Source organism: Triturus cristatus, chromosome 4_2, assembly GCF_964204655.1.
Source record: "Triturus cristatus chromosome 4_2, aTriCri1.1, whole genome shotgun sequence".
Classification (NCBI taxonomy): domain Eukaryota; kingdom Metazoa; phylum Chordata; class Amphibia; order Caudata; family Salamandridae; genus Triturus; species Triturus cristatus.
The window spans coordinates 356,687,020-356,712,298 of NC_140586.1; the positions used below are offsets into that span (position 1 = coordinate 356,687,020).

At 52.3% G+C, this 25,279-nt stretch overlaps 1 protein-coding gene across 1 annotated transcript in view; it reads right to left on the reverse strand.

The window, feature by feature from the left end:
* The window catches only part of XPR1 (xenotropic and polytropic retrovirus receptor 1), a 587,601-nt gene extending 567,998 nt beyond the window's left edge, over positions 1-19,603 (reverse strand). Inside the window, exon 1 of the mRNA XM_085601765.1 lies at positions 19,269-19,603. Within this exon, the coding sequence (XP_085457891.1) occupies positions 19,269-19,337 (69 nt within the window). The 5' untranslated portion in view covers positions 19,338-19,603. The remainder of the gene's footprint in view (positions 1-19,268) is intronic.
* Between the last annotated feature and the right edge of the window lie 5,676 nt (positions 19,604-25,279).

The window sequence follows — 25,279 nt, forward strand, 5'->3', positions numbered from 1 at the left end:
GGGCCTGTCCCTCTGTGCCCTACTGCTACCCTCACTTGTGGAGACTGTTGAGGGTTCTGGGCCCCGGAGCGCGCTTTTGCCCCACCAGTCCGGCCCCTGGAGATCGATCAGCGCTGGGCGAGAGCCGGGGGAAGCACCGGACGACGACGTTGCCCGCTGCTGAGAGGGTTCCTCTGGGGGTACTTGCAGCCTCCCTGAATGCCGACGGGGCCGGGCCTGACCCGGGGGCCGCCTTGAGGTGTGGTGGGCTCCTCTGCCGGGCCTGTGGCCTGTGGCGCCTGCGTGGACCTTGGGGTGCTAAGCGCGACCTGCTGTAGCCACCTGGAGGTGGGTCTGCCCTCCGGGGGGGCCTGATCCCGCACGGGGGGCACAACCCAGCAGCGTTCCTGACATGACCCGCACGAAAGCAGCGAAGGGGCCCCCGGCAGACTCTAAAGATACCTCAGTTAAAGATCTTTGGGGCAAGTTGGGCGCCATGCCGTCGCGAGCGGGCGCATCCGCTGAACCGGTCACCCAGTCCTTTATGGCGCTGTTTATGCAGGAGCTCAAGACGGAGATTGGGTCGCTTCGTACTGAGGTACAGGCCTGCGTTAAGGACCTTCGGAAAGATGTGGGGGAATTGGGCGGTAGAGTGGACGACACGGAGAAGACCCTGGATGCTCGCACAGAGGATCAGGAACACCTGTGGCAGCGGTTGGCGACCCTGGAGGAACAACACGTTGAGCTCCAGATCAAGCAGGAGGACTTGGAAAATAGGGGGCGCCGGAACAACATCCGCATTAGGGGTGTTCCATCTGGGGCAGAAGACACAGATATCATGACCTTTGTGGCGGAGTTGCTCCATGACATCCGCGGTGACGACGATGCCTCGCCGCCGGCTCTGGATCGAGCGCACAGGGTCTCGGGACCAGCGGGACGGCCTGGACTTCTCCCAGACATCCTGACGCGGGTCCACTTCTTTGTTGAGAATGAGGCGATTCTCAAAGCTGCCAGAGATAAACCCACAATTCAATACAAAGGCATGTCCATTCAGCTGTTTCAGGACCTGGCTCCTACGACTCTCAGACGCCGCAGAGACTTTAGGCCCATCACAGACAAGTTGCGGGAGCTTAATATTCGCTACCAGTGGGGGCATCCCTTCGCCATCATGTTCCAATGGGAATCCAAGCACCGGGTGTTGCGCTCCTATCGGGAGGCGGCCCAATTGCTCCAACTTCCGGACTCTCCGCCGGTTAGCCCCATGCGGCGACCTGCTGTCCACAGAACTCCGCTGAAGCCACAGTGGTCCACCGTGCGACGATCTCGCCACCCTTCTTCCCCGGATGGCAGCAGGGCGTCCCGGGACAAGCAGGATATCATCCAGCACATCAAGTCCCTGGAAGGGGGCCCGTCGCTGTCAAGCTCACAAGCATCTCCCCTCAAGTGAGGCCCCATAAGGGGGGCCACCCCTAGTTGGAATCGGTCTTCAGTGTTGAGCAGACCTTCTGTCGGATCGGACTATGGCCCATCAGGAGGACTCTGCTTGCCTGCTCCTGGCGGCGTGGCTGGCTGCGAGCTTTTCCCTGTTGCTGGAACTTCATCTTTCCTGAGGAGGCGGCGGCCCGGAGCGGGCCTTTGTGATTTGGTCTCCTGGTCTGGCGATGACGAACCCCCACGCCTATCCATGGGAGAGTGACATCTCCGGGACAGCTTGTGCCGTAGTGCCTGGCTACTCCCTGGACTGGAATAGGACAAGTTGGCCGTCTCTGTGTTTACATGGTTTGTTTTGTTTCCTTTGGTTCTTTTCCTCCCCCCTTCCTCCCTTCCCCTGGGTGCTCCTTTGGCGGGGGGGTCAGGCTAGCGCCTGGATGATAGGAGACCGTGCTGCTTCCCCTATGGCTTTGGAGCTATGACGTCGGATCCTTGCTGGAAAATTCTCTCCCTTAACGTGAAGGGGCTTAACTCTCCCAACAAGCGCCGCCAAATATGGCGGTACCTACTGCTCCAGAACCCTGACATAATTCTTCTCCAGGAGACTCACCTCCTTAGGGCAGATGTCACCCGCATGGCTCACCCCCGCTTCCCTCGGCAGTTCTGGGCCTCGGCTACCACCAAGACGGCGGGGGTAGCTATCCTCTGCAGGGCAGGGATAACCCCGGGTGCTGCCAAGGTGGTTAGGGATGGCGAGGGCCGTTTCTTGCGGGTTGAGGTCAAGAGGGGACATCGCGCGCTTACCTTATGCAACCTCTATGCTCCCAATCAGGGTCAAGATGCTTTTTTGCGCAGGCTGATTAGGGAACACCTTGAGCCGGTGAACACGGACCTCGTAGTGGGCGGTGCTTTTAACTTGGTGTGGGACGCGGAGCTCGATCGCTGTGGAGGGGCCTTCCACGGGGTGGGGGCCATGTCTGCGGCGGTCAAAGACGCCTTTGGGGCTTTAAACCTGGTTGATGTCTGGCGATACCACTCACCGGGCCGGCGCGATTACACGTACTATTCACATGCACATCGCTCCTACTCTCGTATAGACATGTTGCTGGTCTCCCATGCCCTGCTTGGGGATGTAGCTGCGGCGGCGCACTCTACCATCTCCATATCCGATCATGCCCACGTGGAACTGTGTCTACGTGAGCGCCGCACTGGTCCTCCGCGCTCCTTTAGGTGGCGGTTTCCGGACCACGTCCTTCGGGACCCGGTGGACAAGGAGGAAATACAGGCGGCCGTTCTGGCATATTTCGAGGCGAACGATCTCCCGGGGACCCCCCTTCCCCTCCTGTGGGACGCGTTCAAGGCTACCATAAGGGGTACTCTCACTGCCATCGCTGCTGCAAGGGCGCGGGAGGCGCTGCTCTATGAGACCAAGCTTACGCGGGAGGTCCAGACGCTGGAAAAAATGGACCAAGAACGTCCGCTGGCGGCGCATAAAAGACGCCTGGCGATCCTCCGCGGCCAGCTCCGGGCGCATCGGATGAACAAGGCGGAGCGGGCCCTGCTGGCGCTTAAGCAGCGATACTACGCCGGGGGAGATAAGGTGGGCACGGTTTTGGCACGACGCCTGCGTACGCGGGCAGCGAAGGCCCATGTTGCGAAGCTGCGGAGGGCGGACGGGTCGTGGGCTGTCACGGAATTGGACAAGTTGCAGGAGTTTCAGGACTTCTACGCGACCTTGTATACCGCCGACCCACCGAGGGCGGATTTGATCTCGTCTACCATGGGCGCCTGTGTTTGGGACCCGTTGAGTGCGAGTCAGTCTGAGCTTCTGGAAGCTCCCATCACCTCGGCGGAAATGGCTGGCGCTTTGAGTGATCTTCTGCTGGGAAAGGCACCGGGCCCGGATGGGCTGCCGGTGTCCTTCTATCGCGCCTTTTGGCCGCAACTACAGCCGTATCTTCTCCGGCTCTTTAATTCATTTGACGAGCGGACGGGGCCCTCGCTGGACATGGCAATGGCTGAAATAGCCCTCATACCAAAGCCCGGGAAGGACCATACCCTTTGCTCCTCCTATCGGCCCATTGCCCTGCTAAATACGGATCTTAAACTGTACACTAAGCTTTTGGCCAAGAGGATTAGTGCTCACATGCCCAACCTCATTGAACCGGACCAGGTGGGGTTTATCCAGCACCGTCAAGGGGCTGATAATGTGCGTCGAGTGGCGCACATAGTAGGGAAAGCTAAACATTGGGGAATACCTGCCTGCTTACTCTCGCTCGATGCCGAAAAAGCGTTCGACCGAGTGGACTGGTCTTTCAGAAGGTGGGCCTGGGCCCGAGGATGGTGGCGCGCATCATGGCCCCCTATATTTCGCCGGTGGCTCGAGTGCGCGTGAATGGCCAGCTCACGCAGGCCTTCCCCATTTGCAGGGGCACACGGCAGGGCTGCCCCCTGTCGCCCCTGCTGTTCGCGCTGATAGTAGAACCTCTTGCAATCATGGTACGACGGTCTCCCGACGTCCGGGGTATATCGCTTCGGGGGGTGGAACATAAGATCGCTCTCTTCGCAGACGACCTTCTCCTTACTTTATCTGACCCGTCGCGCTCTTTACCAGCATTACATCGGCTACTACAAGACTTTGAGCGCACTTCCGGGCTTAAAATCAATCATACGAAATCTTGGGCCCTCAATATCTCGATCCCGGCCGAGGAGCTTCGATCGCTCCAAGCGACTGCCCCCGTATCAATGGGCGACTGAGTCCGTGCGCTATCTGGGCCTCAATTTGACCCCAGATTTGGCCACTTGGACGCAGGCTAATTGGCAGGAGTATAAGCTTTCGGTCCAGCAGGACCTGCGCGGGTGGAAGGCCCTACCGCTTTCCTGGCTCGGGCGACTTAATACGGTAAAGATGTCGATTTTGCCGAAGATCCTCTACCTCTTCCAGACGCTGCCGACACCGATTCCGGAACATCAGATACAGGGACTGCAACGCGAATTGGTGGCCTTTATCTGGGGCGGAAAGAAGCCGCGCCTCTCTAATAAGCTCTTGATGCTTCCCCGTGATAGGGGTGGCCTTGCCTGCCCGAACCTCCTCGAGTATTACTGGGCGTCGCATCTCCGATATGTCCTGGAATGGGGGGCATGGGAGAGCGAAAAGGTGTGGTTCCACATGGATCGGGCTGTCACTTGCCGTCCATTGTGGGACCATGCCTGGCTACCCCGGGAGGCGCGCCATCGTAGCGCTTATATGGCCGTACCCACCAAGACGGTCCTGGAGATCTGGGATAGGGTGTCGGTTCGCCGGGGGCTTACCACCTTCCCGTCCCCCCACACCCGTCCCCCCGGCGTGTCGTCTGCCCTACTTTGCGAATTGGACGGAAACTGGATGTCGAACGATTGGGAATCTCTTCGCGGGCGGTGGTCTAAAATCCTTTGCCCAATGCCAGCTAGAATTCGGGCTGAAGGACAGCGACAAGTTCCAGTATATCCAGCTTCGGCACTGGATTCAGGGCTTCTCCTTGACTCGGGCAGCCACGCGACCCTTCACCCCGTTCGAACAGCTGGCCCGTACGTTTGGGGCGTATAAGGGACTGATTTCTCGCATCTACGGGGTGTTATAGCGGTCGCAGCGTCCGGACCCCCACCCTTACCAACTGCGTTGGCAGACTGTTCCCGGCTCAGGTGTTACTCCCCCTCAGTGGGCCAGGCTCTGGATGGATATTCCGAAAATCTTACGTAGCATCCCCCAGCAGGAGTCGGCCTACAAGGTGATGACTCAATGGTATTACACCCCTGCCCGGCTTCAGAAAATGTTCCCCACGACATCCCCCCTATGTTGGCGCTGCATATCCATATTTGGTGGACATGCCCCCTCCTGGCTATCTTTTGGAAGGAAGTCCTAAGCCATATCAAACGGGTTCTGGGATACCCCCTGCCTGCGGACCCGTTGGTGGTGGTACTGGGCCTCAGACCAGCGAACACGCGAGCCATGACGGGTCGTGATCGGCACCTGAGCCTCCACATGCTAAGTGCTGCCAAACAGACGGTGGCACTCTATTGGAAAAAGGCGGAGACGCCCTCCATAAACGTATGGTTCACTCGCCTGTGGCATGTGGTGGCGATGGAGCTGCTCACGACACGTCTTCAGTTTCACGACACTCACTTCGAGAAACTCTGGAAGCCTTTGGTGGACCATCTAGGGCGCTTTGAACATGCTCGATTGCAACCACCACGACTTCGGGCCCTGTGGCTCTTCGATGATGCGCTGTGTCCTGCGGATCCGGGGGGCTTCTGGGGGTCGCTGAATGATAGGTGATTTGGGTTAGCCTCTGCCACCCTCTGGGCGGGGGGAGACCCCTGCCTTTGAAATACTGGGCCCTCCCGGCCTCCATGGGCTGGGGATAGTGTTGATGACATTCCTTCCCCCTCGTCGACCCCCCTCGCTCTACCCCAGCCCCTCTCTCTCCGTTCCCTTTCCCACCCCCCTCCTCCTTTTTTTTCCTTTTCTCTTTTACGTTATTTATTTCCCTTTTTTATCATTATTGTTATTATTCTTCCAGTTGGTCTCCTATTTAGGGACTGTTCTGAAGGGTTCGCATGCGGCGATATAGAGGTATGTCTGGGGCGCCTTGCTGCGCGTCCTTCCTTTGCCATGATCAGTCTAGCGAGGATGGAGCTAGTCTTTACTTTGGATGTTCTTGCTGGGTGATTGGGGAGGCAGGAGTGCGGGGTGGGGTGTCTCCCCGGGGGTGGTCCTCGGGGGGTGGGGGTCACCTGCGGGGGCGTGCTGCCTGGCCCGGTTGTGCGCGGCTGGGACTAGGAAGACATGGCACTAGGCGTAGTTATGGTGGCAGTCCACCACAGTCGGGACATCCCGCTACCCTCCCAGAACTCTGCATCGTACTAGAAAGGGGGCCTGCTTGGGGCGCGGCTGGGGCCTTTTCATCTGCTGCTGCTCCCTGACGCTCCGGCAAGTGCTAGTGCTTGTTCTTCTGCTGTAAAGGTATTGGTAGACATAGAGCTGCCTGGGAGAGTGTCCGTGGTTGAGATTGCATGTACCTCTACACTTGGGATATGGCATGCCCCTCTGATTTCCTGGGCCCTCGCCCTATGGTGTTCGTGTCTAATGGCTGCCGGCCTATATGGTTGTAGGCAAAACAGCTGTGTACTGCGCCAAGTGCGACCCTTCTAAAAATTTAATAAAAAGTTGTTTATAAAAAAAAAGGCAGAATGCCGTTATTCACACCAAAGTTAGCAAATGGATGTAGCGGCTGACTCACTGTCACAAGTTGTTTGCTGTAGTGTGTGGGGAAATATGTGAATAATACACCAATAGATGAAGAGGGATGGCTGAAAGTCCCTCTAAGTGTATCATGTAGCTGATTTTGGCAAAATCAAAATGTATTGGCTAACGCCAGACCTAATAGGCAGTATATGTGGTGGGTCCATCAGTCAATACTGCTTAGCACGAGCAATAAATGCACTACTCTTCATGGCTCTAGCGAGAACTGCTTATGGTGAGCTTTGAAGGTACCATACATAGTGGGTCTTTCAGTCAAAGCTTTGCATTGGCCACACGGTCCTGCTGGTAGACTCTCTGTCAGTACTGCTTACTGCGAGTAATACTGGTACTACGAGTACAAGGTCCAGCAATCCGTTGTAGACATAGGACTAGTAGAGGGCAGTAATACTGCTTACCGCTAGCAATAATTTAACTAATAATTGTGACTGGCGTGTCTGGTTACTGAGAGGACAATAGGGTAGTATAGGCAGCAAGGATATCAGTCACTAACTACTGCTTACCTCGAGTAATATCACTACTGTTTGTGGCTCTGTCAGAAGTACAACTACCCAGTCCTGAGAGCACCTCTGCTGAGAGTCAAACCTCACAGTAACCAATGAAGTGCGAGGGCCTGCTGGTGACACAGACCGCCCAAGGTTCCAAATATGGAATGCCCTGAATGGGTTCTCCCAGCAGAACTCTCCTAAACGTCTCTGCAGCATGTGCTCCAGATGCCCTGCACACCAGGCCCAGACTGCCATGCTGAAGTTAAGCACTGTACTTATAATTTTTTTTTCTTTAGCTAGTTTATGTAAAGCACAACCACAACACGAGAAGAGCGAGATATCCTTCCCAGCCGCTGCTGTGCACACAACCACAGGGGCATTCCCGGGATCCACAACATAAACATACAAATGCTCATACTCCCATGTATATGTGTGCAGCGCGCCTCCTCTCTGCGCGCGCCGAGTCTGCCCGGGCATTGGCTAACATAAGACCTGGTTCACCTCTGACCTATGCCGCTTGGCTCACGTGCCACCCCATCTCAGAAATCGACACGAAAGGGCACGAGGACCAAACTTGCAGGAGACAGTGGTCAAAGAAAAATGTATTGTATTGTAATTGCATTTATGTAGCGCTTACTACCCCTGACGAGGCGTCAAAGCGCTTTTTTGGCGGGTAGCACGGAACCCATAAAGGATTAGTGGTGAATTAGTATAGTGAAATATGAAAGTAATTTGAGTGGTGGATATGTTAGTTATTAGGATTCAGAGAGATAGTGGAGGGATAGAAGAGGGAAAAGGTGCGCATTCATAGAATGCTGGCTACCTCCGATGGTGAGTGGGAAGGGCCTGGAAAAAGCACAAGGCCCGGAAACCGTAAGCGCAGGAACCCAAGGAACAGCAGAGGAGTCTATGGCGGAGACTCAACTTCCTCAACCCATTTCTCCCCCCAGCACCCAGCCCCCCCTCCCAAGACACAGAATGTGGCCACAGGAGGGCGAGAGTCGGGTTAAGAGGCTCGGAAACACAGACTTCTTCTACTAAAGAGTCTGAGCGGAGGGACACAGACAGAAGGAAAACAGAGAGGAACGCTGGTAGTAGGGTACCGCAGACAGGCAGAGAGCTCTAACACTGCACATATTGCCTACCACCCTCTCTGAGTACATTATAGCCTCGTCAGCACAAATGGTCCAGCTAGTGACACCAGTCGTAGTATCACTGCTGAAGCCCCTCTACACAGCAAATTAATACCAGTTTCTGTGCTTCTGGTACTCCTATAGGTGGACCCCCAGAAGCACCCAGCTCACACTACATGAACACCATAGAGGTGCGCACGCTGCTGTACGTTTAACTGACCTTACTGATATTGCAACACACTGGAGGTTGTAAATACCTGCAGCACAGCGTCACAGGTTCAACCAGACTCCTGCCTGAGATGGTAATCACAGAACCGTGAGTACAGTGCGTCGTGGCTACAGGACGTGCGCTATATAAACGTCTATGACAAAATGTAATACAGGGCAACTGTGCTCAGCTTTGTCTCTTAGAGGACCAGTGTACTAAACTGCCAGGATCTGTTGGACATCATAGTCACAGGGCCACTCAGCCTTTCATCCTTCAGAAGTCAAAAGAATGTACCACAGAGTTGGGTAACAATAAATAAATGCTATTCCGTGCTAAAATGCCCGTGGCGACAAAAGCGTGCTTTAAAACTACATGTTGTTATGTTACATTCACAAATCAGGACAGACAGGCAGACAATAACTAGGGAAAGGGAGCACTGGAGCGCGCATGAAATGAAGCAGGGCCATGAGTAGTGGAAGGGAGCACTGGCGCGCACATGAAATGAAGCAGGGCCGTGAGTAGTGGAAGGGAGCACTGGTGCGCACATGAAATGAAGCAGGACCATGAGTAGTGGAAGGGAGCACTGGCGCGCACATGAAATGAAGCAGGACCATGAGTAGTGGAAGGGAGCACTGGCGCGCACATGAAATGAAGCAGGACCATGAGTAGTGGAAGGGAGCACTGGCGACCACATGAAATGAAGCAGGACCATGAGTAGTGGAAGGGAGCACTGGCGCGCACATGAAATGAAGCAGGACCATGAGTAGTGGAAGGGAGCACTGGCGACCACATGAAATGAAGCAGGACCATGAGTAGTGGAAGGGAGCACTGGCGACCACATGAAATGAAGCAGGACCATGAGTAGTGGAAGGGAGCACTGGCGACCACATGAAATGAAGCAGGACCATGAGTAGTGGAAGGGAGCACTGGCGCGCACATGAAATGAAGCAGGACCATGAGTAGTTGAAGGGAGCACTGGCGCGTACAGGAAATGAAGCAGGACCATGAGTAGTGGAAGGGAGCACTGGCGACCACATGAAATGAAGCAGGACCATGAGTAGTGGAAGGGAGCACTGGCGACCACATGAAATGAAGCAGGACCATGAGTAGTTGAAGGGAGCACTGGCGCGTACAGGAAATAAAGCAGGGCCATGAGTAGTTGAAGTGCGAGGGCATGGTGGGTGGACGCAGAGAGTCATTAGCAGGGTGGGGAGTTCTGAAACTAGTCAGGGGGTCTGCGTGAGAGAACAGATGCTGCTTGGTGTGCTCGAAGGTAGACAAATAGTGAGGGCCAGGTAGTTTGCGGCAGCAGTGCGGTGTGCCCTGAATCCAAAGGGCACGGTTCGAAGTTCTGAAAGTAGTAGCAAGGCTTTAAGTGGGTCGGATCTCACCGGTGCTGAGCACCGGCAGTTTTTTTAAGGGGGTCTCGAAACGGGTCTCTATCGGGCTCTGTGTTGTGCCCTGGCACAGGTGGTCCGTTTTTTTCCAGACTGCAGTGACAGCAGGCACATCGATGTGCGCTGCTCACACTGCTCCCTTCTCACTAGTGTGCGGGTGCTCACACCTCACTAGTGTGCACGTGCTCACACTGCTCACTTCTCACTAGTGGAGAAGTTACGCATGCCGTCAGGCCGAGTGAGCGTTGTAGGGGAAGGGAAATCCTTTATAAAGCCATTCTCTCTCTGGATTTCTATTCTCTTTTTGAAATTCAGGAGCAGCAACTTTATCGTGGCGTCACCAGGGCTTTAAGTGGAAGCTTTTTCAATATTATATACAGGCCATAGTTGCTTCTTATTTATCGTATGCAACGAACAACCATTGACAAAGCCAATAGTCCTGATTTGTTGTAGGTATGATGTTACTTGTATCATATACCTGGATGCAATGACAGAAACAGCAAAATACAAGTCGGGTGGCAGACTATGCTAAGCACAGATTTTTTGCTTATGTGTTTTTAAGCCAATCCCTTAATTATTCGGCCACACCCCCCAGTTTTTTTATCCCACTTAAAGCCCTAAGTAGTAGGCAGGGTGGAGTGCTATAATAAATATATGAGAAGTGTCACCGCGCGATTGGAATGAGTGGGAGGGTTCTGAGGGAGATGGGAAAAGTGTAATGTCCCGAGAGGGGTGGGTCGAGTCAGGGTGAGATTGGTAACGCGGGCACTCGGGCAATGCCCGAGGGGCCGGTATCCAAATTCCAGCTGTGGGCTGCTTTTTTGAGCATCTAGGGGGCCGATTTGGGCGGTTTCTGCATTGTTGGATGCCCCCAGCAGCCCAGTGGGTGCCCGAGTGGCCTTTCTGGAGGCGTCCATTACCTCCCTTTTGCCAACGGGCAGAGGTGTCACTCCCTTTCTCTCGCTGGGCCATTATATATCTCGACATATGCTGTCACCTCGTGAAAACAGCAGCCGCGGACAACACAGGCTTTCAAAGCAGTGATTTATTCAGCCAAAATGGAACAACTGAGTTGTTCCATTTTGGCTGAATAAATCACTGCTTTGAAAGCCTGTGTTGTCCGCGGCTGCTGTTTTCACGAGGTGACAGCATATGTCAGTGTTTAGAGGCTCGCCCCCTCGCCGCGGACCGCCATTGTAAGAGGCAGGGGTCAAGGTGACCACAGTGCGCTGCATTGTCGTTGTGGTTTGGAGAATATATATATATATATATATATATATATATATTTTACCTACTGGCGGTCACCTGTAGGTAGATATAGTTAGGACCTATTTTCCATAGGAAATCCGCGACATTCTATTTGGAATAACTTTGGCGCCGATTGACGAAAAAAAATAATATATATATATATATATATATATATATATATATATATACATATACACACACACATACATTTAAAGCGGGGGTAGGGGACCTGAGCAATAGTGCCCTCATTTGTTTTCAGGTGCGTTTCACCAGTGTAAACTAATCCGTTCATTTTTTAACACCCTCGCCCTTTTTTCAATAAAATTTCGCCGAAGCAGTGTATTGCAAAAAGGCAATATGCAAATGTGGGCCTTATTTTTTTGCGTGCCTGGGCCGATTTTTAACCCCAATCCAACCCTGGGTCGAGTGGCTGACTGGACTATGTGAGTAGCATGGTAGGTGCTGGGAGCAAAGGCAGGATGTGTGCTGGGGTGCAACGGCACGGTGTTTTCTCCCTCGAGATGGGAGTAAAGGTCAGTAGTCGTGATGGGACAAGAAATGGCAAATTGGGGACAAACTCGTGCATCCGTTGTCGGTTTCTGCTTTGTTCAGTATGAGGACCAGCCATGGAGGTCGGATGTAGCAGGGTGATGTGCCAGTTGGGGGTCTGAACTGAGGTTTCAGGCTCCCAGTGTGAGCCCCATGCGATCTGTTTCCTACATGCCACGGCGAGTACCTTGGGACAGGCCCGAAGGACGCTATGTGGGGTGAGGTTCTTTTGTACTGACTATTTTGAGGCAGTAACAGCAGCTTGGGACCAAGATGAGACGATGGTCCTCAGTCGTTGAGGGTGACACAGGGACGGAAACGATGGCAGGGGCTCACGCGGGGCAGTGTAGTGGGAGTCACACGGGGTCAGTGCAGGAGAGCCACAAGGAGACGGAGCAGTGGGTTTCGCGTGGGTCAGTATAATTGGGGGTCAGTGCAGGGGAGCTCACAAATCACGGCATAGTGGGGGCTCAAAGGCAGGAAAAGCAGGACGCTTCACATGGGCAGTGTAGTGGGGGGGTCAGTGCAGATGGGTATCCACGAGACGGTGCAGGGAAGTAAGTCCACGCGGAAATAGAGCAGGCAGGCTCACATGAGACGGTCCTGGGGGGGGGCTCAAACGGGGTCAGTGCAGGGAGGTTCACACGGAAATAATGCAGGTGGCCCACAGGGAGACACTGGCATGGAATTCAAACGGGGTCAGTGCGTGGAAGTTCACCGGAGACAGTATGGAGGGCTCTAACAAGATCAGTGCTGAGAGGTACACAAGGAAATAGTGCAGGCAGGGGTTTAAGTGGGACGAAAAAACTGGGGGGTCTCTCAAAGGGGCGTGGTCAGTGTAAGTAAGGGCGTGGCTTAAAAACACGTAAACTAAAAATCCGTGTTTAGCACAGTGTGCCGCCCGACTTGTGTTTTGCTGCTCCTGTACCATTACGTCCAGCTATATGATACAACAAGTCACATCATACCTACAAGTCAGTACTATAGGCTTTGTCAATGGTTGCTAGTTGCATAAGATAAATAAGCAGCAACTGTGGCTTGTATATAATATTGAAAACACTTCCACTTAAAGCCCTGGTGGTGACACCACGACAATGTTGCTGCTCCTGAGATTCAAAAAGACAAGGGAAATCCGGAGAGAAAATGACTCTCTTTAAAGGCTTTCCCTTCCCCTACAACGCTCACCACGCGCACATCGAGGTGCCTGCTGTCACTGCAGTCCGGAAAAAAAATAACGGACCACAAAACAAAGCCTGACAGAGACCCGTTTCGAGGCCCCCTTAAAAAAAACTGCCGGTGCTCAGACCCGGTGAGACCCGGCCCACTTAAAGTCCAGCTGGCAGGCTCACACGAGACGGTCCCGACGAGAGTAGGAGGGGCTCAAACGGGGTCAGTGCAGGCAGGTCCACGCTAGACGATGCAGGTGGCCCACAGGGAGACACTGGAATGGGATTCAAACGGAGTCGGTGCGGGGGAGGTTTTACAGGAGAGGGTTCCGCGGGAGCTCGAAAGGTTCACACAGGGGTCCTCGCACAGGTTTGACGGTGGGTTCAGCGAAGCAGGGGTTGGGGGGTGGGGGGCATGCATGGTCCGTCCTTCTTATCCCTTTTAATCTTCCGGTACAACTGGAATGCGAGCAGAGAACAGCACGGCCTTCCCGGGTAACGCGATGCTGTGCCCCGACTTGCCTCGTGTTGACGGTCTCTTTTCTGTCACTCTGTGCAGGGCGGGGGCGGACGGCACAGCATGATGAATTCGGCGACATTGGTTACTGATTACGACCCTCTTTGTCTCGCACTGCCCTCCCCCCACTCGCACACCTTTCGGATGGGGAAGGGTGACACTCGGCGAAGGCAGTTGATATGTTGCCCGGGGACAGGTCAGATTACCCATTCTAAATGCCGCAAGAGGGGGGTGGCTCATAAGGAATTAACAATAGGGAAATTGTGGGGCGAAGTGAAAGTCGTCGATACAGGAGAGATTTTTCCCATCTCAAACTAGAATCTTCCTGCTTTCGGGGTCAGATTTTCTGAGCGAGGCTGTGGTAACGCTTGCTATGGCAACACGGGAGAACCCTGAAATTTGACACTTCAGGGTGTGGGCTGTACAAATTCTACTTGTCACTGGAAGTAAAGGTGCTGCAGAACCCCCAAAATAACTGCGCCGCAGTTCAGATGGTTAATTAGCAATAAATATGGCTGTAATTTTTGCTTTTATCCTGTGTTCAAAGACAAAGGTCAAATGTCAGGCAATGCCTCTAACTCATTCTTTTAAAATGGAAATTGGTGTGTACTTTCCTTTCTCGGACTACATGGTGAGAGGATTGTGTAAAGTAAACTAATACAGATTTGCTTTGGTACACAGTGTGTGAAAGAAAGGGCTGTAGGATGTACGTTTTTTCTAAAAAACAATAACATGGAAATACATCTAAATGAGCTGCACAAATATTTCAAAATATATATGCAATTAGGAATGAAGCACAGTATTTTTTTGTAATTCCGAAATGTGATGGAAACAAAGATTTTAATAGGACCAAACCAATTGAAGGCACTTTAACTCGGGAAATGTGTAAAAGATATTCGCTAAAACCCAATTTCCGCACACTTTTATTTGTACTCCGTATAGTTTTATTAGTAAAACTGTATGTGCAAACGTAGCACCCATTTCATTGAAAAATGAGTTTTCTGTAAATGGCAGTGTGCTACCACACCATACTTTAGTAGTATATTTGAGATAGTGTGCTCCAAAACGTTTCACCAGCTACATACTACACCCTTGCCATTCTCCTGCTGAATAGGAATGGCTCATTGGCTACACTCTTTCTTTTTGGAACGCTTGGGTTTTTCACAATCCTTATTACTTTAATTATAACACCGATGACAGCACCTCCACACTGAAAATTGTTCCAGCTACCCTATAATCAGAGCCACGTGGATTATAAGATTGTGGCATTCCCCCCCCCCCCCCGCATAATTATGTATTTGCCGCATTTACCACAATTTTCATCAGCTGCATAATGTGCAGATTTTAACAAAAGAATGTTTCAAGCTCAAGCAGTTCAAAAGTTACTATAAACGCAGCAATACGTGTTGCTGCTTAGGGAAAGGCTCTTTGCAAAGGTTGGCATGTTACCTTTCTATTGCTTATTTCAATATTTGGGTGTTAGGCTGGTATTAACGAGGTGCAACCTATGCCCACACCATGCTAACAAGTCTAAAATGACATAACACTGAAGTAAAACTATCACAAAATGTGTTGCATTAACCTGCATCATTTGCCCTTTCCTACCATATAATTAAATCAACACCATTGCATAATTTATCCCCACATTGCTGCATAATTCCAGTGTCCTTGACTATAATAAACTATACTGTTGCACAATGTGTAATAATAATCTAGGCACATATAGGATCCACATAACAACAGACTTGCATCTTTGTTCACTGCACATAACAATTGACTTGCCACTTACTTTACTATGGTATTGTCGACATAGCAGCGGGAGGCATGAATGATTCTAAGTTATTAAAAAACTATTACTTAATAAATGCAGTCATAATCTGTTATAACGTGAAACGGTTCTGCATGTTATTTTTTTTTTTTTACATAATACAGATGAGTATCATATTTTATACAATGTTGGTTGACCGATTTACATGCTAAAAATGTCCATGGTTCGGCTCAAACGTGGGTACCTATAGAGAAGCCAAAGCACTGGCTCAGTTTTTCCTCTTAATTTGATTCTTCACCCACCTCTAACGAGCAGGAGTACTACAGGTGTAAGGTGTGTTGTTGGAAGACGGGTTAACAATGGTGTGGACAGCTGTTTGAGGGGTGATGTGGCGGGAGAGACCCCATGAGTGGTACTGTGGATGGATGAGTGCTGAGGCACCTTCAGAATGTGGCATAGACATGAGGTTTCTTGGGGCAGGGCTAGATAAAGGCTATAGCCAAGGAAAGTGTGAGGATGCCACAGAAGTAAGTGTGAGGGAGCAACGAAGGGAAAGATTATGAGGGAAATGGTGAGAGCATAGTAGAGGAGGGAAGAATGGGGGCATCGTAGAGGAATGCGTGAGGACCAGGAGAGAGAGGGATTTTTAAGTCTACATGAAAGGGGTGAAGGTGGACATAGATGAGGATAGTGTGGGAGATATGGATGAGGGTGCCACAAAAGGAGGGGGGTGGATAGGAAGCACAGAGGAAAGACCAGGGTCATGCTGAGAAAAACGAGTGAGGGAGCCACAGCGGATGGGATGGCAGAGGTTGGGGTGGGTGAGTGCATTACAGGGGATAGGAACAGGGACAAACAAAGGGAGGTATTGGTTAGGTTCCACATTGGAATTCAGGGAGGGAAAGGTGGGGATGCCAAGGCAGGAACGTTATGGGATTCTAGGAAAGGAGATATGAGGGGTGCCTCTAAAAGGGTGCAATGGAGACGCGGGTGAGGAGCGCTGAGGGCAAGGATACGAGGTGTTGCAGATGGGTTGATGGGGGCTTTGGGTGTAGACGTGGATGCACCAGTAGGATGGAAGAAGACTGATGGAGACAGAGGGTGAATGGATGAAGGAGCTGCAGGTGAATGGAGGAGGGCAGCGAAATGGTTTATGAGGTTTGACGTGGTGTAGATCAGGGGTTTGTTTGAGTAGTTGGTTTATATAGGTACTACATGTCACTTCAGAGCACTCTGAGATACTGTAAGCATGCAGAAATGCCAAAACAAAGCGTTCTGCAAAGTCACAGCGAACAGTAAGGTGGTTATTTTTTCTCCCCGGACTTCTACGGCGACTCACAAAAGCTTACAAGAGCCAGGTGATAAATGTAAGCGAATTGCATGGGAAGCGTGGCGTGGAGGTGGGTGCTGTGAAGTATCGCTATGGACAGTGGAGGGAAAGATTAGCAATAGTAGCATTCAACTGTCAGTGCTGTAAAGGCAGAAGAAGGAATGATGTAGAGTAATGGGTGCCATAGAAATATACGCAAATTGGAGGTCTGATGTGTTGGATGAAGGGGTGCTGTGGATGAAGAGATGACATGGTTGTTAGGTCTGGATTGAGGCAAAGGAGTGGATGGGGAGTGCAAGGGAGGCCAGGGATGCAGTAGAAACGTGGGTGAGGAGTGCTACATAATGGATGCTACGGAAGAATTAAACAGGTGTCATGGATAAAAAGAATGAAAGTGCTCAAGAGAAATAAAATAGTGGTGCTACGGATGAACGCATTTGTTCTGGATGGACTGAATAAGCCTGTTAAGGAGATTTTGAACAAGCATGTTCTAGTAGGATAGAATAAGTGCGCTTCGGATGGTTGGAATAGGGGTGCTGAGGCGTATAGAATACTGGTGCGTTGGAGAGACAGAATACTAGTGATATTTAGGAGTGGATTAAAAGTGCTGTAAAGGGATAAGTGTTACAGAAGGATAGGTGTGGCAGAATGATGACTGACTAGCGCTATGGGTGCGAGAATACTAGTGCTTTGGAGGAATAAGGATAGATTAAGGTTGCTGAAAAGGAATGGGCAAGTAATGTTTTAGAGCAATAAGGGACAGTGCTGCAAAAGGCTACTGAATGGTGATTAGAGAGGTGATGAAGGTGCTGCAGGTAAGAGTGAGGTGTGGTTGAGTGGTGCTGCAGGGCGAAGGGTTATGAGTGTTACGAGTAAAGCAGGTCACAAACTGTAAAAATAAAAGTGTTACGGCAGGTGGAAGAGGGGTGTCGTGTGAATGAAAGGGATATTGTAGATAGAAATGTGGGCTGTGTAGGATTCAGCGCGGACGAAGGGTGTGTTGCACTGTGGAAGGTGCTGCGGAAGGATGGATTGTGCTATTGAACAAAAGGTGGACTCTGCTGTAGGATGGAGTGGCGGTGCTGTGGAAGGAGCGGGAGTTGCGGTGCTGCTGTGGAAGCATCGGGAGTGGCGGTGGTGCTGTGGAAGCATCGGGAGTGGCGGTGGTGCTGTGGAAGCATCGGGGGTGGCGGTGGTGCTGTGGAAGCATCGGGGGTGGCGGTGGTGCTGTGGAAGCATCGGGGGTGGCGGTGGTGCTGTGGAAGCATCGGGGGTGGCGGTGGTGCTGTGGAAGGATCGGGGGTGGCGGTGGTGCTGTGGAAGGATCGGGGGTGGCGGTGGTGCTGTGGAAGGATCGGGGGTGGCGGTGGTGCTGTGGAAGGATCGGGGTGGCGGTGGTGCTGTGGAAGGATCGGGGGTGGCGGTGGTGCTGTGGAAGCACGGGGGTGGCGGTGGTGCTGTGGATGCACGGGGGTGGCGGTGGTGCTGCTGTGGAAGCACGGGGGTGGTGGTGCTGCTGTGGAAGAGCACGGGGGTGGTGGTGCTGCTGTGGAAGAGCACGGGGGTGGTGGTGCTGCTGTGGAAGAGCACGGGGGTGGTGGTGCTGTGGAAGAGCACGGGGGTGGTGGTGCTGCTGTGGAAGAGCACGGGGGTGGTGGTGCTGCTGTGGAAGAGCACGGGGGTGGTGGTGCTGCTGTGGAAGAGCACGGGGGTGGTGGTGCTGCTGTGGAAGAGCACGGGGGTGGTGGTGCTGCTGTGGAAGAGCACGGGGGTGGTGGTGCTGCTGTGGAAGAGCACGGGGGGGTGGTGGTGCTGTTGGAGGATGGGGGAGCGGTGGTGCTGATGGGGGAGCGGTGGTGCTGATGGGGGAGTGGTGGTGCTGATGGGGGAGTGGTGGTGCTGATGGGGGAGTGGTGGTGCTGATGGGGGAGTGGTGGTGCTGATGGGGGAGTGGTGGTGCTGATGGGGGAGTGGTGGTGCTGTGGAAGGATGGGGGAGTGGTGGTGCTGTGGAAGGATGGGGGAGTGGTGGTGCTGTGGAAGGATGGGGGAGTGGTGGTGCTGTTGGAGGATGGGGGAGTGGTGGTGCTGTGGAAGGATGGGGGAGTGGTGGTGCTGTGGAAGGATGGGGGAGTGGTGGTGCTGTGGAAGGTGGTCCTGTGGAAGGATGGGGGAGTGGTGGTCCTGTGGAAGCGTGGGGGAGTGGTGGTCCTGTGGAAGGATGGGGGAGTGGTGGTCCTGTGGAAGGATGGGGGAGTGGTGGTGCGGAAGGATGGGGGAGTGGTGGTGCGGAAGGATGGGGGAGTGGTGGTCCTGCTGAAGGATGGGGGAGTGGTGGTGCGGAAGGATGGGGGAGTGGGACTGCGGAAGGATGGGGGAGTGGGACTGCGGAAGGATGGGGGAGTGGGACTGCGGAAGGATGGGGGAGTGGGACTGTGGAAGGATGGGGGAGCGGGACTGTGGAAGGATGGGGGAGCGGGACTGCGGAAGGATGGACTGGGCTGTTAAAGAATGGATGATTGGTGCTGTGAAAGGGTGGACGGGTAATGCTGAGGAATGATGGACTACTGAAGAATGGATGAATTGTGCGGCGGAGGGAAGAGGTGGATGGGTTGTCCTAAGAATGATGGATTTAGGGTGCTGTGATGGCATGGGTAAGTACCACTCTAAATAAGAGGCGCAGTTGAGAAATGTAAGAGGGGTGGTGCGAAACATAATAAGTGTGCTCTACAGGGGGTGATATAGACATGTCTCACCTCATATTGGATGTATTGTTTTCTCCACTCGGGGGTGATGTGGGCCGAAAGATGCTCCGCGAACTTCATGCTGCGTCCGGAACCGCTGCGTTCAGCGGGTCATAGAGGGTTACACGGACCTGGGACCCGCTCCCTCCCGTGTGTCCCTTTCACGATTCCTTTGCCCTTCTCTCCTGATCCCTTTCACTGTAACCCTCCTTTCCTTTACCCTCCCTCTCCACCCTCTTTCCTCCTCTCTCCACTCCCCAACTCCTCTCCTTGTTTTCCCTCCCTCACCTCCCTCTCCCCTCTGTCTGCGGACCCGCCGCCATCTTCAGAGCGCTCACTACGCCTGCGCATTTCACCCGGCATGACGTCATCGTCATGGTAACCACCTCCTCCTTACCAGCGATCAGAGGCAACCCACACGCCAGAGGAGGGGCTTAAAATGCCGACAGCCAATCCGAATGTGCAGAGGAGGAGTTGAATTGGAGCGTCATACATAAGCCTACACCTTACAAAAAAAAAACGCCTTTTAGAAGGCGTGGATAAACAAAATGCAGATTCTGATAGGTTGATACACTGACAGCTTTTTCAGTCACACCCTCTGTTATTTTGAACAGAGTAGAAAACAAGAGGCGGTGCTTTTTAGAATGCCACGCCCTTCCCGCAGCCACGATCATTGTCTACCTTGGACAAGTTTACCCGCTGAGTGGTAGATAACGGCACCCTGTCTACCAGAGTAACCAGCACCTGAAAGTGTTAGAGAAGCTGAGGGAGCTGTGGGGTTGGCTTTAAGAGCTAGATCACGAGCCAAGCCTCTTTATAATAAAGTTCTTATTTAACCTAGTCAAAACGTTAGTCCTGGCAATGGTGTTTTCAATTTAGTACATTAAATTATTTTAATGAATTGAGTGACGTTGCAGGGCCGGCTTTAGCGTTGGGGCGCCTGGTGCTAAAATGTTCCTTGGTGACCAACCCCCAGTGCCTCTTTTTCACAGATTCTCTCACTACCACCCTTCAATGGTGTCATTCACCTCGCCTTAGCCCTTTTTCACATTTACTTATTTTACAGTTCTACTCATCCGAATCGAGAATGTCGAAGAGCTGTACATCACAAGCATATCATACAGAGACAATGAGTCATACAAGTTTGCAACGCGATGGTTAGAAAATGTTACTTAAGACAGCATGGAAGTCACTTGTCAATCACACTGGTTGGAATTATATTTTAAGAGGGCTTGGTCTGGAGAAACAAATGGGCAGATTTACCAAGTTTTCATGTAGCACAGAGACCAAAGTTGCTGTGCTGCATTGCCTGAGAAGGAGAGACAAAACAGCACCATGTCAACAAAGATATGGCGCTGTTGGTCTCTCCTCTAGTGTTGTTGTACCTTAGATTGCCTTGCAGTCATGTACACACCCTTGCACCTCAGTACCGCAGTGCAGCAGTGAATTGGTGGGCAGGTTCCAGGATGCCTGTTTCCGGTCCAGGGAAGACATGGCTTGGTAGTTCTGGCTGGACTGTTCCCATGAGGCACAGGGTCAAGACTGATTTGCATATGGCTGTGTCTGAACTGGGGTGGAAAAGTGGGCTAAAGAATGATGATGGATTCAACCCAGATCTGTGACTGGGGGTGAGTGTTTGAAAAGTTTCAGCACTCCGTCCATCATCTCCTTGTGTTTGCTTTGTTCGCCTTAAGTTGGCAGGGGATGCCCAGACATGGGTCCCTTGCTCACTTTGCCACTGGATTCAAGCTAGTCTGAGCTGATGAGGGCTGATAGCCTGAAACCGGTTCCAGGATGCTTGTTTCCGGTCCAGGGAAGACATGGCTTGGCAGTTCGAGCTGGACTGTTCCCATGAGGCACAGGGTCAAGAATGATTTGCAGGAGGAGCCAAGATGGCGACCGGGACGGCAGCGTAGGCTCCCGGCTCTGTGAACCTCCGCGTCCCGCACAGATATCCTGCATGAGATCCTTAGCCTGCACTATATGCCCGTGTTGGTGAATGATAGCGGCAACCGATCGTGTGACTCTGAAGTTTCTGGCGGCGGTATCGCCGGAGAAATGTCCAGTTGAAGTTTGCGGCCTGTGCAACCCTGGAACCGGGACCTCGAGTGGACAACATGGCCGGGCGGCAGTTCAACAACAGCGGCCTTTGATGACTGGGTGGAGTCGGCCTAGCCGGAGCGGTGCGAATATCGGCCTACGTTTCGCCGTGGTCGTTCCTACCACTAAGCGTAGCGGAACGAGTGCATGCCCGAGGTGACTAATCCAAGATTCCCCGGTGATTGTCTCAGCCTTCGCCGGTGAGCCGCCCGGCCGCCGCCCGTAACTCGCCCGGATTTTTGCGGACTGCTCCCGGATTTTCGCGGGCGCAGGTCCGTGGAGGGGATGACTGTTGCCCGTGACCACACGCCGGATATATTTTTTGCCTGCCCCCGAAACCCTGATTCCAGTGACATGGAACCTGAGGCGCTTGTCCCTGAGTCCTGGTCCCAATCTGGGTTGGCCCTACCCGGCGGCCATCTTGACAGGACGAAGTCTACTATCCTGTACACTGGGTCGCAGCACGATTGGAAGTGTGCGACTATGAGGAGCGTCGCGGTGCGAGCGCCGAGAGCTGTGCTGGGGTATGGTGATCTTCTCGAGGCTCTCGGTGCCCTCCATTCCACCTTGGTTCACGGCGCCTGGGTATTGGGGAGTAAGCTTGATGGGGTGACATAAGCGTTGGAACAGTTGCTGCCTGCCTGTCCCCAGGTACACGGGGAATTCCTACACCGCACACAAGAGGACAGTGTCGTGGCCGCCCCTGTGGATAGTGACCAGCTGGAAACTCCGGACAGTATCTTAACGTGTGATCGGCTGGCTGTGGGTCTGGTCTGTTCCGGAGGTATTGGACATGAGTGGGGGGTGGTGGCCTTGTCCCGTGCGCGGCCTCCGGCAACCCAGGCAACATTCAAGCAACGGTCGCCTGCTCTGGCTGATTTCGCTTTCTTGGACCTTGTGTGCGGTGCAGATCCTGGGGCAGCACTGGGAAAGATGACTCTCCATACTGCTGACTGTGTCGCTATCAGAGACTTCCACCCTACCTGTGTGTGTCGCTTCCTGTTCTCCTTTGGACGCTCCTCTTCTTTGTAGCATTGGACATGGCACTGGGTCGATGGGTATGCATGGGTAGATTCGCAAAGAGTGGCCAAGGATAAGGCTGATCCTTCAGAGGTAGTCATCTAATAGGCGGGCGGGCTCAGGGGTTGCGTGCTCTCACGGCATAACTGTTAGTGTATTAGACGCATAATGCTCCCCATTCTTCTTTGACTTGGTCGATTCTGTGTTGCTTAATGTTCGCTTTAGGGGAAAACAAATTGTGCGGGAGGGAGAAGCCGGGGGCATGTTTTGAAGGCCCTCCTCCAGTTTATTAATATTCTCTCTACCCCCCCGTCTGGTGGGGTTTCTTTTCCTACTCCTCTTTCTCTGTTTCTTCTATATTTCGGGTCTGGTTCCGGGGCGACAGGCACGCTGCTGGGGGGGGGGGGGCGTACTCATCTGCAGAGGTGCAGGGTGGGGGGTTGGGGGAGGGGATCTTTTAGTCTTTAACCTCCTTTTTTCCATGGCCTCCTTTTTCTTCTCTTATTCTTCTTTGTCTTTCTTTTCTGGGATCAGCATGGTAAAACTCCTTCGTCGTTAATCGCTGCGTTTTCATGTGTGCCACAATTTCCGTGGTGTTTTCTGGGTTTTAGGGCAGGGGACTGCAGATGTAAATGGCCGTGATATTCCTCCACATCCTGAACTTCTTGTTTCAGCGCCATTGACTAGATAAATTGCTGTTTATTGTGGACGTTTATTATTCTGCCTGCCATTTCTTGCTGCCGGGAAACTGTTTGGCACCTGATCCTTCCATTCTCCCTTATTATAAAATGAAAACCTTTTGTATCATGGTCTCCTACTTGGGCTGTTTAGTGGCCGAGAGTATACCAGCATGGAGATTCTGCTCCCCGAGGTGCTGCCTGTGATAAATATTGATTTTTGTTACTCTGACTGCTTAGCGGCCGGCCCCGGGGGTTGTAGGCCCATACTTGTTATTGGTTGAAATGTCAATAAAGGTTTTTCAAAAAAAAAAAAAAAAAAAAAGGAATGCTTTGCATATGGCTGTGTCTGAACTAGGGTGGCAAAGTGAGCTAAAGAATAATGATGGATTCAACCCAGATCTGTGACTGGGTGTGAGTGTTTGAAAAGTTTCAGCACTCCGTTTCAGTGCTCACTTTGCCACTGGATTCAAGCTAGCCAGGCTGATGAGGGCAGTTAGCCCGAAACCGAAGACATGGCTTGGCAGTTCGAGCTGGACTGTTCCCATGAGGCACAGGGTCAAGACTGATTTGCATATGGCTGTGTCTGAACTGGGGTGGCAAAGTGAGCTAAAGAATGATGATGGATTCAACCCAGATCTGTGACTGGGGGTGAGTGTTTGAAAAGTTTCAGCACTCCATCCATCATCTCCTTGTGTTTGCTGTGGGCTAACCAAATAAGCCTGCTGGACTCAATGCGTTCCAATTCAGGCAGCGATGCAGCTCTGCTGCCAGGGATGGGAGGCAGAGACCTTTTAAATCATAGGCAAAGTGGGCGCTGGCCCAGGGCTCCAGAATTTCAGGCCCCCCCCTGATAGAGCCAGCTTTGTTCTGCAGGGAGTCTTGCTCTAATGACATTTGGGTTTCGCCCAGGTCATGGCACCCAGACTGCTCTGGCAAACGTAATGGACAACTTACGAATGCGAGCCGACAACGGGAATGATACCGTCCTAGTGCTATTAGATATGTCGGCCACATTCGATACGGTGAGCCATACAGTACTGGTGGGAAGACTGGAGAAGATAGGGGTGAAAGGACGGGCTTTACAATGGTTACAGTCCTATCTATCAGGAAGACAACAGGTGGTGACCATGACACCGTTCACCTCCAGCAAGTCTCCAGTACACCACGGGGTACCACAAGGTTCTGCGATCACCCCTATTCTTTTTAATATCTACTTACGGCCACTGTTCCCCATTATTAAATCTTTCGGAATTGACTTGGTCAACTACACTGACGACACTCAATTGGTGTTCTCCCTGGAAGGGAAACAAGCGGTATCCATGGATACGTTCCAGGAGTGCATGCGTCAGACTGCTGGATCACTCAAGAAAAATTAATTACAATTTAATGGGGGGAAACAGAGGTGCTATACTGCTCTGCTGCTAGAATGCCCCGGCACCTACCCCTGGAATTTAAGCTAACTCCAGAGGAGGAAACCCTGGCTCCAGTAAACTCGGTACGCAATTTGGGGGTCTTGATAGACAACAATCTCCAGCTGGAGTCACAGGCCAACAAAACCACTGGCGTGTGCTTCTCTTTGATGCGCATGCTGCGGCAGATTCTCCCGTTACTCCCAAAGAATTCGCGTTGCCTTGTTGTAAGGAACACTGTGCTGAGTAGACTGGATTACTGCAATTCCTTGTATTTGGGAGCTCCACAATACATTCTTCAGAGATTGCAGAGAGCCCAGTCCATGGCAGCAAAGCTGGTGCTAAATAGGCAACGTATGTCTTCTACAGCTCTGGCCTTGAGAGATCTCCACTGGTTGCCTATTAAGGAAAGGGTTTGCTTTAAATCGCTTTGTATTGTATACAGAGCAGCACACGATCTGGGCCCAGTCCCACTGCAGGAGAAGTTCACCTGGTACAATTCCAAGAGGCCGCTTCACTCCTCCAGTGCAAATCTGATGACAACTACCAGCTTCAAGCGCTCTAGGATGGGGGGTAGAGCCTTTAGTGTGGCTGCTGCACATTTATGGAACAAGTTGCCCCAGAGCATCAGACAAGCCAACTCTCTGAATGAGTTCAGAAAGAGTCTGAAAACCTGGCTGTTTCCTAAGGACTGAACCTTAGTTTTTCACATTGTTACTCTAGTCTGCTCATATGTTGGTCATACCTAAGTCTAATCGCCAGGATACCTGTAGGGTGGCAGTTTGCGCTATATAAGAACTAAATACAATATAAT